General features: G+C 37.5%; 1 protein-coding gene across 7 annotated transcripts in view; it reads right to left on the minus strand.

The window, feature by feature from the left end:
* TPK1 (thiamin pyrophosphokinase 1) overlaps positions 1-17,010 on the minus strand; it is a 353,331-nt gene that overhangs the window by 112,333 nt on the left and 223,988 nt on the right. For 6 of the 7 annotated variants that reach the window (XM_087432188.1, XM_087432170.1, XM_087432161.1 and 3 more), the window contains exon 8: positions 4,901-5,012. In XM_087432188.1, coding sequence (XP_087288314.1) covers positions 4,901-5,012 — 112 coding nt within the window. Of the gene's footprint in view, positions 1-4,408; positions 4,781-4,900; positions 5,013-17,010 lie in introns of those variants that run through there. The other variant, XM_087432177.1, reaches the window with a different exon arrangement.

Raw genomic sequence — 17,010 nt, forward strand, 5'->3', positions numbered from 1 at the left:
CAATCCCTAATGATCTGAATTTGGGCAAATCACTAACTAGAGCTACTACGTCCTTCTCTGAAAAACGAGAATATCTGAAAAATTTTCAGATCAATGAACTACATCAATTATCAGAGCTAAGGAACACCAACTAGAACAAAAGCTAGGCTACACTTAAACATGTTATAGTAAAACTGTGGAACATCAAAGAAAAACATCAGGTGTAAAGAAGGAAGAGAGTTAAAGACAGAGTATAAACAAATCAGAATTAGTTTGATTGACTACGGGTTCTTTAACAGCAACAACAGACATTCATAAGAGTGTGGCTGAAAGAAAGTTAAAATAAATTTTTATTATATATATAGCTAAAATGTTCAACAAGATGGTGGACAAAGCAAAGACATTTTTTGATAGACAGAAGAGCAGACTTCTACTCACCCTCTTCTTCCTCACCGACAGAACCTCAGTTTTATTTGGGGTGACTACATCCTTAGAAAATTGCACGTCCCAGTCTCCTTTGCAGCTGGGGTAGCTGTTTGACAGTTCTGGCCACTGAGTCAAAAGGTTAGACGCAGGAAGGAATCTGGGAATGTTGGGAATCTCGGCTGCCTTGTTTTCCTACTGTATGTGCTGCCCATCTTCCTCTCTCCCCTTCCCTCCCTCATGATGCTGAAGGGGAGACACAGTGGCTGGAGTTGCAACAGACATCTTATGATTTTGAGGCAAAGGCTGAGGAAATCACAGAAACCTTGCCCTGTAACTACTCACCTCTGTACTTTGCTACATGAGAAAAAAAAAATAGGCTTTTTTTAAAGCTACTGTTTCAGTTAGTCATAACTGAATGCAATCCTATTTATTACAGACTGAAGAAGAAAGAAAACCTGATTACTAACAAAAATATGACTGTCTATAGAAAACCCAAGTGAATCTAGTCATATTTTTAGAAACAATAGAAGTGTTCAGAATATATTAATACAATATACTAAAATCAACTGTATGTTCGAATACCACCAATGAAATCAGAAAATGTGATTTTTAAAAATGTATAACTTACAATAGCAACACAAAATACAGGGTTTCTAGAAATAAATCTTATATAAGATGTACAGGATCTTATGGACAAAATTTTAAAATTATTGAGAGCAATCAAAATGTTCTAAGTAAATGGAGAGATAAATTATATTTATGGATGGGAAGACAATTTCCTTCAGAAATTTTCTTATCTAATTGTTCTATTCTCCCCAAATTTATCTATAAATTTAACATAATTATGAAAAAAATTACAATGGAATTGTGTGTGTGACACTTGTGAAGCCAATGCTAAAATTTATGAAGAGCAAAATGCCTGAAATAGCCATGAAAATTCTGAAGAAGAACAAGGTTGGGGACTCAACTTATCATACGTCAATATTTATTATAAAGCGATGGTAATTAGGGCAGTGTGGTATCAGTACAGGAAGAAGAATGTAAGCCAAGGGAACAGCCTAGAGATTTAAGAAACATACCCACGAATACGAAACTGTATGGTACCTTGCAAATCACTAGAGAAAGGATGATAACTGATGCTAGAGCAATTGGTTATCAGCATCGAAAAAAAAATCAGATCCCTAACTCATATCATACACAAAGATCAATTTCAGGTGAAATAAAAGATCTAAAAATAAAACTAAAATGTGAGAACATCGTTATGACCATCAGGAATAGAAAGATGACTTAAGACACAAAAATTACAAATCTTAAAGCAAAAGATTGATAAATGACTACCTTTAATTTAATAACCTCAGTGGATACAAAAACGCCATAAACAAATAGAGAAGGCAAAGGATAGCCAGGAAGAAGATAATTAGGGTCTGAAGAACTCCTAAGAATTAATAAGAAAAAAACAAATAGTCCAATGGCTAAATGGGCAAAAGAAAGTAGCAATCTGCAAAAGAGGAAACCAGCATGGTTAATAACTCCAAAAAGATGCTTCCCTCACCAGCAATCAGAGACCACAGTGACACATCATTGACATTCACCAGACTGTCAAAAATGATTAAATCTGACAACACCAAGAACTGGGTGGAGATGTGGAGCACGAGAACTCTTGTACACTCCTGGATGAGTGCACACTGGTATAACCAGTGCCAGAGCAACGTGGCATACCTAGCAAAGGTGACGATGCTCTTACCTACGATGCAGCTGCTTTACCCCCAAGTGTACATAGCCTAGAGAAGCTCTTGTGCCAGACACATGTCACAGGATGGTCACAGCATACTGCTATGAAATAAAATATTGTAATATCGGTAGCTTCAACAATATTTGTAAAGATTCATTTCTGAGTGATGGGTACATAGGCATCTTTCACACTTATTTAAAAGACAGAATGTGATCTGAGATACTGCAAATTGAAACAGCTAAATCCCACTATTTTAGAACTTCTGGCATATTTCACAGTGGGTGTAGGTTGGGAGAGACCAAGCCTGGAGACCTACTGAGGAAGATTTTGATATGCTTCTTTACGAGGACTTGCTTCCTCTCCCTGAGCCAAGAAGTGAGCAGCCCTGACTAAGCTACTGCATCTCATTCCTCCTTCTCCGGGCCCAGCCCCATCCTGTCACTTTGTAGGTGTGACTGACAAAATGACACTGACCTCAGGGCTCCGCTTTCACAGAGCAAGACACTGAGTAAGCAGGGGCCCTCTCTGTGAAAGAAATCTAGCCACTTCTCTTCAAGTCAACATGCTGTGATTTCACAGCTATTTTTATTACTTTTTAATGTAGTAATCTTTTGTATCAGAAGACCTCGTTAATTAGCACTTTTACGACAGATAATTGAGGAAACACTTCGTGTCTCAACTCTATTGCTTTGCATACTCCATGAAGTTGCTGTTTACTTATTTTCATAAAATTGTAGAGAAAAAAGTAATCATTTTGAAAGCCAAAGCAATCTGTAAATATATAAATAAGTCATAGTATATAGCATTTCAGCAGGATTGAAACATTATCACAGATAGGAGGGTTAAAATCCCTTTACCCTCAGCATGCCGAAGGCCTCCCTGGAGTAAACGTTATTATACAGGATGAGGATGTGCACCTAACTGTGGGACGCAGGGGATCAGAGGATATTCTAAAGAACCCTGAAGAATCATGCCTAATGCTATGACTCTTCCCTATTACTGTAAGATAAAGGAAGCTGGGGCGATCAGCAATATTGCCAACCCTCCTCTTCACTTTGCTCAGGGTTCCTCCTGTCTTGGGCCAGCCCTGAAAAGTGGTCACTACTAGATCCAGGAAGATGTTCACCACTGTCTAGATTGGGTCCTTGGAAAGAATGGGAACTGTAAAAAGTACGACAATTGTTTTAGGCTGGAATGTTTTCAAAAAAGCTTCTAATGGGAGCTTGTGTCAGTCTCAGCTAAACAGCTTCAAAGCCTGTCACATATTTCTGTGCACTGAGGAGATGTGTTCCCAGCGTCCTTTCAAATTCTGGTGAGCTCTTCAGACATTTGCTTCAAAATCTCTCTAGTTTTTCCTAATTACTTCAGCAGTGGCTCATAGAAATGTCTTTTAAAATATCTTTTTATCTTCGAATTACTTATTTCTTAAAATATTTATTTTCTTCTGGGAACCTAAAAATTTTACATGTTATAGAAGAATGACATGGGGGCCAGCCCCGTGGCTTAGCGGTTAAGTGCACACGCTCTGCTACTGGTGGCCCAGGGTTCGGATCCCAGGTGCGCACAGACACACCGCTTCTCTGGCCATGCTGAGGCGGCGTCCCACATACAGGAACTAGAAGGATGTGCAACTATGACATACAACTATCTACTGGGACTTTCGGGGAAAAAAAAAGGAGGAGGATTGGCAATAGATGTTAGCTCAGAGCCAGTCTACCTCAGCAAAAAGAGGAGGATTGGCATGGATGTTAGCTCAGGGCTGATCTTCCTCACAAAAAAAAGAATGACATGGTTCTGTATTTTACTTTTTACAACCTTAGAGGTATTGGTCAATCAGGAGATACTCCCTCTGACATTCGATCAAAGCTCTTTGATTTAATTATCATTACTCTTAAAGATGCTAGAGTTGATTCACTTCACAACACCTGATGGTTTCTCTTGGAATCAGCCTTTATTTCACGACCAGATTCACCTCAATTTTTGTTCTTTTCAAACCAGACAGTTTTAGTATAACTAGAATCTAAAGCAGTTAATAAGTAGTGGAAAACATTTTAAAACTTAATAAGAGCAGCTAATCTTATAAAATCTCAGAGGTTTGACTATGAAAAGAACTTGCTACTTTAGTTAGAATAGCTACTTCTCTGGAAAAATAAAGGAGATTTCAAGTATACAAAATCTTGTAGAAAGAAGATTGGGCAAAGAGTTCTTAGATATGACACTAAAAGTACAATCCATAAAAGAAAAAAACGGAGCTTCATCAAAATTAAATTAATGAATTTAGTTAATTAAATTTAAGAAAATGAAGAGATAAGCCAAAGACTCTGAGACAATATTTGCAAGTCATATATCTAATAAAGGACTTGTATCTGGAATAAAATATGGGCAAAAGACCTGAATAGACATTACTCCAGAGAAAATATACAAATGGTCCATAAGCACATGAAAAGATGTTCAACATCATTAGTCATCAGGAGAATGCAAATAAAAACCACAATGAGATACCACTTCATACCCACTAGGATATGTATTAAAAAACGAAGAGAATAATAGGTGTTGGTGAAGATGTAGAGAAGTGGAACTCTCATACATCACTGGTAGGAATGGAAAATGGTGCAGCCGCTGTGGAAAAGAGTCTGGCAGTTCCTTGAAAAGTTAAACACAGAGTTACCATATGAACCAGCAATTCCACTCCTAGGTATATACCAAAGAGAAAGTTTTTAAAGAAATAAAGAATATATCCCTTTGTGCAAGGGTTTTACTTACTGAGGTTCCACTTGAGGCCTGTTGTCGTAACCTGACTGCATGGCTGTCCAACAGGAATAAGGCCACACCAATCACCTTCCATTCCAGTATCTACGTGCAATTTGTGCCTTCCCTGAACGAGAGAAGGAATGATCATTAAGACAGGGAAGAGGAAGTTAGGGACACTGATGTGCATTGAAAGCCTGGTGGTATGCATCAGGCACCATCCTAGGAACTTCACATGGTTTATCATACTTAATCTTAACAACAAATTTATGTAGTATGTACTGAATAATCCTAGGAACTTGCAGCTGACTAAATCCTAGTGATAATTTTACAAGGTAGTTTACTGTTAATTATTACATTTACATATGAGAAAACTGAAGCTTGCAGAGATTAAACGTGTCTAGGACCACACTAATAGCAAGGGGGCAGAATCGGGATTCCTACCTATAGCTGCCAATTCCAAAGACTAGACTGGTTCCACATGCTAAAGATGTAGCACCATATGATACAGAATTCTAGGGTCTTACTCAAACATTTAACTCAAGTGTAAATAAAATATTGCTTCCTAAGTAAAATCTCTGCTTTATCTGAGAATTGAGTTTCTAACTTTCAGAATTCAATGTCAGTCCTACTAGTGGTTAACCTGTTTCTTATACCCATAGCCATTCTAGGAGATGCTCAGTGAGAAGTACCTCTACCAGGAAACAGAGTATCTGCCCTGAGGAACTGGTATGCTGCTTCCATTCTGATTATGAAAACTGACATAATTTACCATGTTTTCAATTTTTCCATTTACAAGAAGGTTCAAGTTAAATGTAATGCTCAATCAAGGCTACAACGTTTGCTTTCAAATAGACTACTTGGAAACTCCTCTTCTACAGAGTAAAGATTTTCCATTCCTACTCTATTCATTATCCTTAGTGCATATGGTCTTTATAAAAAGATACTTCAAGTCCCTATGGGAAAATGCCGAGGCATGTGCACATTCAATAGGAGAATAAAAAAGGTATTTTTCATAATTCATATAACTCTGAATAAGTTCCAAAGGATATTCTTTATTTTAATAAAATATTGTTTTAAAATATATTTAATATATGACATATTACCAGACTAAGGTATCTAGGTCTCCTTTTACAGTCATTTTACTTTTATTCCAACTATGCCTTTTGTACCTTGTACTGCAAGCTTCTGAGGACTTATTCTGCTGTATACAAAGCCTTGACATGTGAGTACACTTTGTCTTTAGTCAAAGGATTGCTTTTATTAGGAACACAGTTCTCTAGATTACATATCAGTCCTTGAAATTTAACACAAATTCATTCAGATCTTTACTAGCTACACAATTCATATACACATATTTCTATTTGAACATTCAATCAGAGGGCATAAATTCAATCAAAAGGGCTTAAATATATTCAAACACAAGATTTTTAAAGAAAATATAAAATACATTTGAACTTGGTGTCAATCACTGGGAGAAAAGATAGGCACACGTGGAGATATACACCAAGCAATGGATTAGATGCACACAGAGAAATGTGGGTAGACTGAAAACATAATACATTCTGAAACACGATGCATAGTAGGAAACAGAATCATGTAAATTACAGAACCCATTCATGTAAATTAAAATAAATGCAAACACAAGATATTTTTTCTAATAATAAAATTTTTAAAAATATATGTTAAAAATTTTTTAAATATGTGAGTGCATATATACACGTGAACATGTTTGCCTATGGGAAGGGCAAGGAGAATGGGAACGTGGTGTAGGGATATAAAGGAAGCAACGGATCAGTCAATCAATAGGATTCTTGCCTGGACCAGAGAGGACGATGCGCCACGAACATTAAGATCTTATAAAAATAAAATAACAAATATGTTTTTTCGACATGGAGCAAAACAAGACAGAAGTTCTTAGACTTTTCTGAAGAAAAAATAGAGAATATATTCTAATAATTCTAAACAGTAATTCAAGAAAGAGGGAATAATGAGGACACAACCATGGAAAAAAGTTAGGAGTGAAATAAAAACTAATCTTGTTCTTGAATAATGATCTTTGGTGTTTTTCTTTTAGTGTCAATTTAGAGCAAAAGCATAGACACCATTAATACAGTTATAGAAACTTTCTACACATTACAGTGTAAAAGTAGTGCTACGATTGTGAAAAGATACAGCTGAGGAAAAGAGTATAAGAAAATGCAGTGCCCCTAATTTTCTCATCATTTTGCATCGTGGGGGGAAGCCCAAGAAATTGTGCCTGAAGTTGTAGATTTTAAAAAGGAGGATTTTAAAATTGCTCCTGGTCTGAGTAATTGGTAATATGCAAAGGCAGCAGCAATGAGACTGAGTATGAGATTCGAAATAGCTCTTTTCTTCATCCAGCCATATTAATCATTCATGAGCCTCCATGCTAGAGTCAGAGACAAGTTATTCACACAACTATACATACGAAAACTGTGATCGGTGCATGGAAGGCAAAGCACGGAGAGGTAGGAAAGATAATAGATCAGAGACCTTATCAGGTGTGGGGAGTGGGGGCAGCATGTAAGCAAGGGGTTCCCTGCGGAGCGATGCTTCTGTGGGAACTGAAGGATAAACAGGAGTCAGCTCCGTGAAGGGAGGGCGAAGAAGCGTGCAGGTCCAGGGCGCCCACATGCAAAGGCATGAGATGGCATCAGGACATCACTGACTGGGCGAGGGGGGTTGTGAGGAGTGGGTGGAGCACAGATTTTTAGGGCAGTAAAGCTCTTCTGTGTCACACTGTAATGGTGAATACACGGCATTATGCATTGTCAAAACCCACAGAACGGTATAAACACAAGGAGTGAACCCTAATGTAAATTACGGACTTTCATTAATAATAATGTATCAACATTGGTTCACCATTTGCAACAAATGTACCACACTAATGCCAGATAATGGAGAAATTGCCAGCAGGAGGCAGATATATAGGAACTCGCTGTCTATTCTGCTGAACTTTCTGTACATCTAAAACTGCTCTAAAAATAAAGTCTACTAATTAAAAAAAAAAGTCTCTCAATTTTTCAGTTTTGACCTTTCAGTTTGCCATCCCTTAAATGGGACTGACGGGCATGTGATGGGTGCTTTGCAACCTGTCCTAGCTGGATGAAAGGGACCACACACAGAGAAACGTGCAGCTGCTTCTCAGCAGCCATTACAACCTTATTCTGCTCTATTGCCTAAAAAAATAGGGTTGTTTTTGTTTGTTAGTTTAAGCCATGAGCTGTCTTTATCTCTTCGTATAGCATTTTTCCCTAAATTGATTTACATTGAATAGCTTGCCACACAAATATGAGTTTTGTTCTCCCTACTATCCTCCACTGTAGAATTAATTTTCTCTGAAGATATAGATACTAAATATAATACAAATTATCATCCACAGATGCCAAACGTAACACACTTTAAACAATTCTGAAAGCAGTAACAAAGCCTCCTTTATAATCAAAGGAGTTGATGAGAGAGGGTGTTGGAGAAATTCCGATTTCCTTAGAACTGCTTTGGCTTCAGCTGTGAATAGGAAGCAGAGGAGGAGGTGACCTGTCATGTGGGCAGATCCCAGCCTGATAAAACCTGTCCTCCCAGGTCCCCATCAGAAAGCACAGCATATCAGAGGGGTTACAGGTAACCCGAGCCTCCTGGGCACTGGGTGGCAGAGAACACTGGAGGAAGGGCAGGAATGCACACCTGGCCCAGGGCTCGGGTAACAGTGTCTCTGACAACGAGACCTTTGTTAGAGACTGTGACTTCTTCATTCCTTATCAAAGAGAGACTCATGTGTCTGTGGGCTGTGTTATTTTCAATATGTTACAGTTAATTCTGAAGACTTTCCTCCCTCTGTTTGTGGTCTGCTTAATGGTTTGGCAGTGGTCAGCTGAACACGTTAAAATGTTTGCTTCTCCATCGAACTTCAGTAAAGAATAATGAAGGAAATAAGGAATGATTTCTCAACTTGTGGATATTAACTCCCTAAGAAGATTCTTCAACTTGTATTACAGAATGCAAAGGGAAAGCACATATACATGTTAAGTTTTACTATCCCAGGGAGAGGAAGGCTGTTATAAAATCTACTGATTCAGATGGCATAGTAGAAAGCTTTCTTTTCCAGCCTTGCTATATATTCATTGCCTTCCTCATTATTTTAAGATTCAACAGACCTTGAAATTTTCAATCTGGGAATAAACTAGTTCGTGGACTTGAGAAGTCACCTAGGTCTTAGCCTATAATCAATTAACATTTTTTCTCCTGTTCCGAAAAGGTGTTATGTATGTTACATACGTAGCCATATGTAAATGGTCTTTGTGTTTACAAACATGCAAATTTAGCTTTGTGTAGTTAAAGGAGAGCGATCCTTTTCTCCTATATCCTCATTTGTATGTGACATCTTTAAAAAATGAACAACAAAAGGAATTCTGTTCATTCCTCTGATTTCTCGATTTATAATATATGCTAGCCTATATGTGATTTGACACAGGCAGGCATACAGTATGACATTAAAGAACCTCCTTAAAGATTTATGCCATTACTGGAGACCAGAGGCACGTGAGCTAATCACTGACTTCCATCTCCTCGCATGAATCATTGCACAGGTTCCTGTTCTGAGCTAAGATAACTGTTGGAAGTCAAAGGCAGTTCTATATAGTAAAGACGAAACAAAAATCAATCACAGACAGTTTGCTTTTCCAATCACGGTTATTTTTAACATATTAACAACCTCTATAAGGTATAAAATTGTAATTTACTGAAAGCTAGCCAAGATGCTGCTTGGCACCTATGCTAGAAATCATACTTATGAGCATGTTAAGGACAGGTACCATCACAGGGTCACTTTCCCTAGACTGTAATGCCAAGTCAGAGCAAAATAAACACAAATAGACCCCTAATGAAGGAGTAAGAAATTACTGTTGCTTTGCTTGTATTATACATCCTCTTTGCAAATGACTAGGACATGACTGAGAGAAAAGACAGCCCACCTTGGATTTTGCTTTTGCAAAAATACCAAACATTGAGGTATCTGAATCCTGTTTACATCTCTAAATCCTTAAATCCAATAATGATGCCAAGTTTTATGTTAAGATAGCTTAGTGTGGCTCTCACAAAATACATAGCAATTTAATAAGATCATTCACAAAGCAAATGAACACAAGAAGAGCATAAATGTACCTTCTACTTGGTATAAAAGATTCAAGGAGCAGGTACCATTGCTAGGTGATAAAGTAGAAAACCGTTCATCAAATTGCTGTTAATGCTGAACTTACACCCTGTGGCTAATTGCAGCTAGAATTTCTGGCACACAGACCAGTATGCATGCAACACTGCTGTACACTAATAAAATACAAGGCTGACCTCTGGTAGCTCATCTTTTGTTAGTTTGTCCGGGTACTTAAAAAATTCATCAACAAACACCGCAGGAAATTAAATAGCCTGCAGGAAAGAAGAGTGAAAGAAGTAAATAGAAGGATCTACACTATATTTACCAGAAGAGGTTACCTCTCCCACACAAAGATGGACTTTTGTGCGTCTTTTCATACCATGACTATTCAATGACTGAAAGTAGTCACAAGAGAAACGGTCTTCCCAGTGAACTTGTAGTTATACAATCTCAAAGCTTGAAGACTGGTATTTTTACTTTTATTCTGTCCCACAAATGTAGAATTCAAAATACACAGGGGTATTGGTTTTATTTGAAATAGCCTATACTGAATCAATGTTACATATAAATATATATATTTATACATCTTTATTTATTATTAATGGTATTTCCTTTTGAAAATGCATTAATATCTTATCTATAGATAACTTTTAGAGTTTCAAACCATGTCAGAACCACACTTTCCAAAGTGCATTCCACAGAACACTATTCCCAGGGTCAGATAAGATTGGAAAAATTGGGCCGGCCCCGTGGCTTAGCGGTTAAGTGCGTGCTCTCCGCTGCCGGCGGCCCGGGTTCGGATCCCGGGTGCGCACCGAGGCACCGCTCCTCCGGCCATGCTGAGGCCGCATCCCACGTACAGCAACTAGAAGGATGTGCGGCTATGACAGACAACTATGTACTGGGGCTTTGGGGGAAAAATAAATAAATAAAATCTTTAAAAAAAAAAAAAAAAAAAAAAAAAGATTGGAAAAATTGCTTCTTAGATTCTCCTCTTGGAAGTCACAATGCACACCAGCATGTTAGATGTTCTAGGTAGTCTTGCAGCAAAAAGTCTTTTTTACCTGAGTATTTCCCAAACTTACTTGCCTATAGATCCTCCACATGCCCCTCAAATAACACCTCGTAATTACCCATGGAATCTGCATTTCATGAAATCCACCTTGGAAAATATTGATTTGGAATAGTAATTTTGCACACAGCATCTAAAACTATGCTATTTTGGTTTAATATTTCCACAGTCAGAACATTTCAATGACATGCTTGAAATTAATAACCTCCATCTGATTTTTGTTTTGGAAATTATTTAATAACCTCTGGCTGAAATCATGTGTGTTTTGACATGAGGTCCACTTACTCTAATTAAAAGTTTAATGACAATACTGGATGATTATCCAAAAGAAAACCTTCTGAATGCTAGTTAAGCTAGTTTGTTTATTCAAAAGTCAAAAATATTTATGAAATACCAACTATTGTTAGAGACAGTAAAATACTATAATGACAGGCTAATTTTCTCATTAACCACAAATACTAGACTATTTCAAAATAAAACTGATGAAATGGATGTTTATCCTTTCTTTTCTATCACCTCCATATTCATGCCTTTTTACAATGTATCCTATCCTTATCTTTATGCCTCTCTTTTATTCCTGTCAGAGGAAATAATCTGCTGAGTGCTCTCACAATCAATTGTCAGAAACCTACTCTTGGTTCCTTCAGAAGATATCGACGTTTTAAACGATGACTTCTAAAGACAATACTTATCCCAGAAGCAAGCATTTCTAACAGTGGAAACAGGACAGGTTGAAAGATACGTTTTGAGTCAGAGAGTGATGGCAGTTTTCAAATAACTTTCAGATAAATGTTACTCTACTTAATGTAGGTATGATCAGGATGCCCGTGCTCTCCTATCCATTCCTATGTTATTTCTCCTTCCTTAACTGGGAGAAACGTCAAAGCAAAGAGCAAGCTCTACTTTTTTATGAAAACTCCCTATGCATTCCTGTTAACATAGATCACTTCCTTCTAACGGCTACACTCTTCAATTATTTACACTATAAAATATAGCATTTTGTTACTGTATTGCATCTCTCAAACGGGTTCATGTAATATCCTTAAAAAGAATAAAATTTCTTTGAAGGCAAAGATCCTGCCTTTTATTTCTGTTGGATTTATAGCACAGTGGAAGGAACATATTAGTGTCTAATAAATATCTGATTGATTAATGGCTTAGAACAAAAGGAAAAAGTATTGATATAAAGGTGTCAATATGCTTAGAAAAATCTCTATCAAAATAGAGTAGATGAGGGAGGGTCCAGTTGAACTGAAAGGACTCATTACAGACGCCTAGAATTCTTTGTGTAAATCTTTTTTTTTTTTTTTTTAAAGATTTTATTTATTTATTTCTTCCCCCCAAAGCCCCAGTAGATAGTTGTATGCCATAGCCGCACATCCCTCTAGTTGCTGTATGTGGGACTCGGCCCCAGGATAGACAGAGAAGTGGTGCCTCGGTGCGCGCCCGGGATCCGAACCTGGGCCACCAGCATCGGAGCACGCTCACCCAACCACCAAGCCACGGGGCCGGCCCCTTTGTGTAGATCTTGTCTGCTTCACTGGACACTACGACAAAACCACACACAACCAATAATTACAAATACCCTGTCAAAAGTATTCAAAGTACACTTGAAAGTATATACACAGTATACATTTTATATTTCTATATAAAATGGGCATTACAATACTACCTCATTTAATTATTTTGAGGACTAAATGGGATAATATGTATAAGGTGCCAAGAACAGGGCTTCAAACATTCATGTTATAAATGTTAGTTTACTTAACCCTCTCCCTCCACAGGTCTTCCAAGTTTAATGTGAACACAAATTTTCTTTCCACTGTTTTCTGCCTTTTATTTTCTAAAAGCCTAGTCACTTTGTTCCAGTAATTTTTAAAAGAAAATATATGTGATTACTCCTCATAAGACTAATATGAAATAGCAGGAAGGGAGAAAATTTTTTTATTTAAACATTTATAAGGTATTAAGATATCTTTTTTTTTTTTTTTTTAAAGATTTTATTTATTTATTTTTTCCCCCCAAAGCCCCAGTAGATAGTTGTGTGTCATAGCTGCACATCCTTCTAGTTGCTGTATGTGGGACGCGGCCTCAGCATGGCCGGAGAAGCAGCGCGTCGGTGCGAGCCCGGGATCTGAACCCGGGCCGCCAGCAGTGGAGCACGCGCACTTAACCACCAAGCCACGGGGCCGGCCCTAAGATATCTTAAGGAGAAGAATCATATCTCCAATTGCTATATAACAGCTCTAGTTTTCAGTAAACTATTTTTTTAAATGATCCCCTATTCTGAAATAGTCCTTTTTTATAGGATCATACCTTCCCAACTTTGTCCATCAATTTTAGAAAAGTTCTAAGAACTCTTTCTGAGGTTTCAAGTCTGGTATCACATCCAAAATGCAATTCTTAAAGTTATTTTTTGGAAGTCTCAATATGAACTGAGCCTAGTACCAAAATAACACAAGATTCTCTTTTTTCAATGCAAGCAAATAATTGAAATAAAATTCAATTCAGATTCTAAATTCACTAGACTTGTTCCTCACGTTTTCTCATGACTGGTAAAGAGTTGATGGGAATGCCAACACTGAAAGATATATTTCAACGATCCTCCTCGTATCGTTAACTACTCCACCTTTCCTTCTACATAAGAGCTGTATGTAGAGTCTCCTGCAAGAGACAATCAGCTTTTCGCAATGACTCCAAGCACCAACATTCTCCTCTACCTGACCCTCTCTTTTGTCAGATTCATCAACCCCTCATGCACTTCTCTTTTCTGTTATGAAGCTGCAAGTCATTAAGACTGGCAGGCAGGTGGAGGGTAAGGGTCAGGTGGTTTGACAGTGGAGAGAACTACTGGAATGATCCTAGTCATTATCCTATCTAAATAAACTCCAGGAAGTGCTTCTGTTTGCTGGATGTAGTATGACTGATGTTCAGCACGTTAAACTGAGTTGGGTGTCTAGTTTGTTTGTTTTTTTTCACTCATATTCACAATACTCATGAGATATTGTTAGTGCTCCTAAAGAAGAGGGGAGAAAAAGACAACTTTGCATTTATATATTTCAAACCCCAGCATCACTATCAAACTTTACAAACTGGAAGAAATAATGAGGACATTCCAGTTAAAGAAAAAGAGAGAGAACTGAAGTAACAATTTTTGAGTATTTGCTATGTCCTAATATTCTTCTGAGCACCATAATTCTCATAACAACCTTGAGTGGTAGAGTTACTACTAAGATAGAGATTGTAGACTCAGTACAGTCATTAACTTGCTCAAGATCACTCAACTAGTAACTAGTAGATGTGGGATCTAAACCCAAGTACGTTGTGATTTTCAAGTCCATTTCTTTTTACTACATCATCATTTTTTTTAGGCTTCTAACTTCAAAAGCCAGTCAGAACTTTATTCCTTTGCTTTTCTTTCCATTCTTGCTTTTTGTTCCCTATATTCAATCTCCAAGTTAAGCTTTTGCATGACCTTGTCCAAAGTTTATCCTAAATAAATAAATACTTGTGCAGTAAATGAATGAAGTGAATGAATAACTATCTTCCTTGACCTCTCTTCAACATTTCCCATTCTCTTTACACGTCCCATTTACTTAATTGTTCTGTGCTAGTGATTGAATATATGTAAGGTGCTGATAAGAATGTGTGGGACACTCATTCATGTTTTCAAAACCCACCTATTGGGTTTTCCAGAAGTTCACAAAGAATGGTTAAAGCAAAATCAACGACTGGGCTAAGATTAAGAAAATTAACACACGAAAGTGTTTTTTAAAAGACTGGATTACTTTTAGTCAGCAACAAATAGGACAATTTTGTTTCTCCCCCAGATCCTATAAAATATTAATTAGAAGAAGTTGGGTTAATATTCAGATGGTACAAGTCCCAAGACTCAGTTCAGACATCATCTTCTCCATCATCCTTCTTCTCCAAAGCCCTCCCTGAACCTGCAGCCTCGGCTACTTGCACACTGTTTAGCTCCACAGAACCTTGTTTTAAGTCTAACTCCCTTACTGGAAGGTAAATACCTCAAGGAAAGAAGTCGTATTTGATGAATTTTTATAGTTTTAAAACTTTGTACAATGTTGGACACATAGTAGGAATATAATAAATATTTACCAATAGGGGGCACTAAGCTTAGCTGTTTTCATATAACTACTCTGGACTCCCAATTCTTGTGCAAACTATCAGCTCACTATCCCATTTCTTTGTTCCTCTTGACATTAAAACTCCTAGAAAAGGTTGTCTAAATTCAGTCTCCAATTCCTCTCCTCCAATTCTCTTACATTCATTCCAGTTAAGCTTTTGCTCCCACTCTTTTTCAAATTGGCTTTCATCAAGATAACCAACGACATCCAAACTGCTAAACCCAATGGTCAATTATTCGTCCTCATCTGACTTGACCTATCAGCTTCCCACAGTTACTCCAAGCACAAACACCCTTCTCTACCTGACCCCTATCAGCAGAATTCACAATGGGTTATCACTCTCTCCTCCTTGATATACTATCTTTACTTTCCTTCCAGAACACCACACTCTCTTGGTTTTCCTCTTCACCCACAATTTCCTTTGCTGTCTCCTCCTCTTCTCTCTAAACTCCTAAAATTGGACTGGCTCAGGGCTCAGCCCTTTGTCTCAGCTAGATTCTCCTCTCTAATCTACCTACATTTATACCCTTTATGATCTCAATCATCCAGATCTTGGCAAATCCCAAATTTGTATCTCCAGCCTAGACTTTTCTCCCTAACTCTGGTCTTCAATGTCTAACTTCTTATTTGACACATCCTGATCTTTTACCTCAAACTCGCCCCATTCACAGCTTTTGATCTGAGTTGATATCTACTGCATCCTTCCAACTGCTTAGCTGAAAAGTTTTTCTTCTTTTTTCACACCTACAAAGAAATCTTATTTACTCTATATTCTAAATATATCCAGATCCCATCACTTCTCACAATTTCCCTTACTACCACCCTATTCAAGTCACCATAACAAGATCTCCTCTTGCCCCACCAGAGTCTGTTTTCAATTTGGCAGTCAAAGTGATCCTTTTAAAAAGTAAATCAGACCTACCTACCTCCACACGTCCCCATCCCTGAAGGGAAACACTCCAAGCTTTCTGAAAGCTTTCCATTTCCCTCTTCTAGACCCTGGGAGTCTGCCTAGACTTTGATTCTGCCCATGGAGTGAGTCTGAGAAATGCTGTCATTATTACTGAATTCTTGCTTTGAGCTAGCCTGAAGGAGTCTGTTCTATGTACAGTGCAGTGGTTAAGCGCATGGGTGCTATAGACAGACTTCATAGATTTGAATCCCTTTTCTACCATGTCTGAGTTTCATTTTCTTCATCTATAAAGCCAGAATAAAGTGGTTGTTGTGAGATTAAATGACTTGATATGTGAGGTGTTTAGAATAGTGCCTGCCACAGAGCAAATGCTCTATAAACATTCACTATCATTATTTTTATCATACAAAAGGATTAAAATGGGCAACAATGCATTACTTTTAATTTTAGATAGTCAATTTACCTGCCTCCATTTTTTTGTGTCAAGAATGTTGGGATAATTTTGTCTTCTGAAAGCAACTTGAAAAGTACCCCATATATTATGCATTGGCAAAATGTTGGAATAAATATATCTTTCAAGTTATATAAATCACAATCTTCATTGTTATAGTAGTCTATTTTGGTACCTCTTACATATGAGGTAAGAATCTTTAACATCAGAAAGTAAAAATACTTATTTTTTTTGGGGGGTGGGTGTAGTTTCTGATGACTTGAGGTAAAATTGTGGTAAGCTTTCTGAGAGAAATCTCATGCCTTAATGCAGCTTAGCTTTACAGTTCTGTGCTGTAAAGGAGATTATCATCATGAAGGCACAATTAA

Source organism: Ceratotherium simum, chromosome 1, assembly GCF_057802395.1.
Source record: "Ceratotherium simum simum isolate JZ-2026a chromosome 1, ASM5780239v1, whole genome shotgun sequence".
Classification (NCBI taxonomy): Eukaryota; Metazoa; Chordata; class Mammalia; order Perissodactyla; family Rhinocerotidae; genus Ceratotherium; species Ceratotherium simum.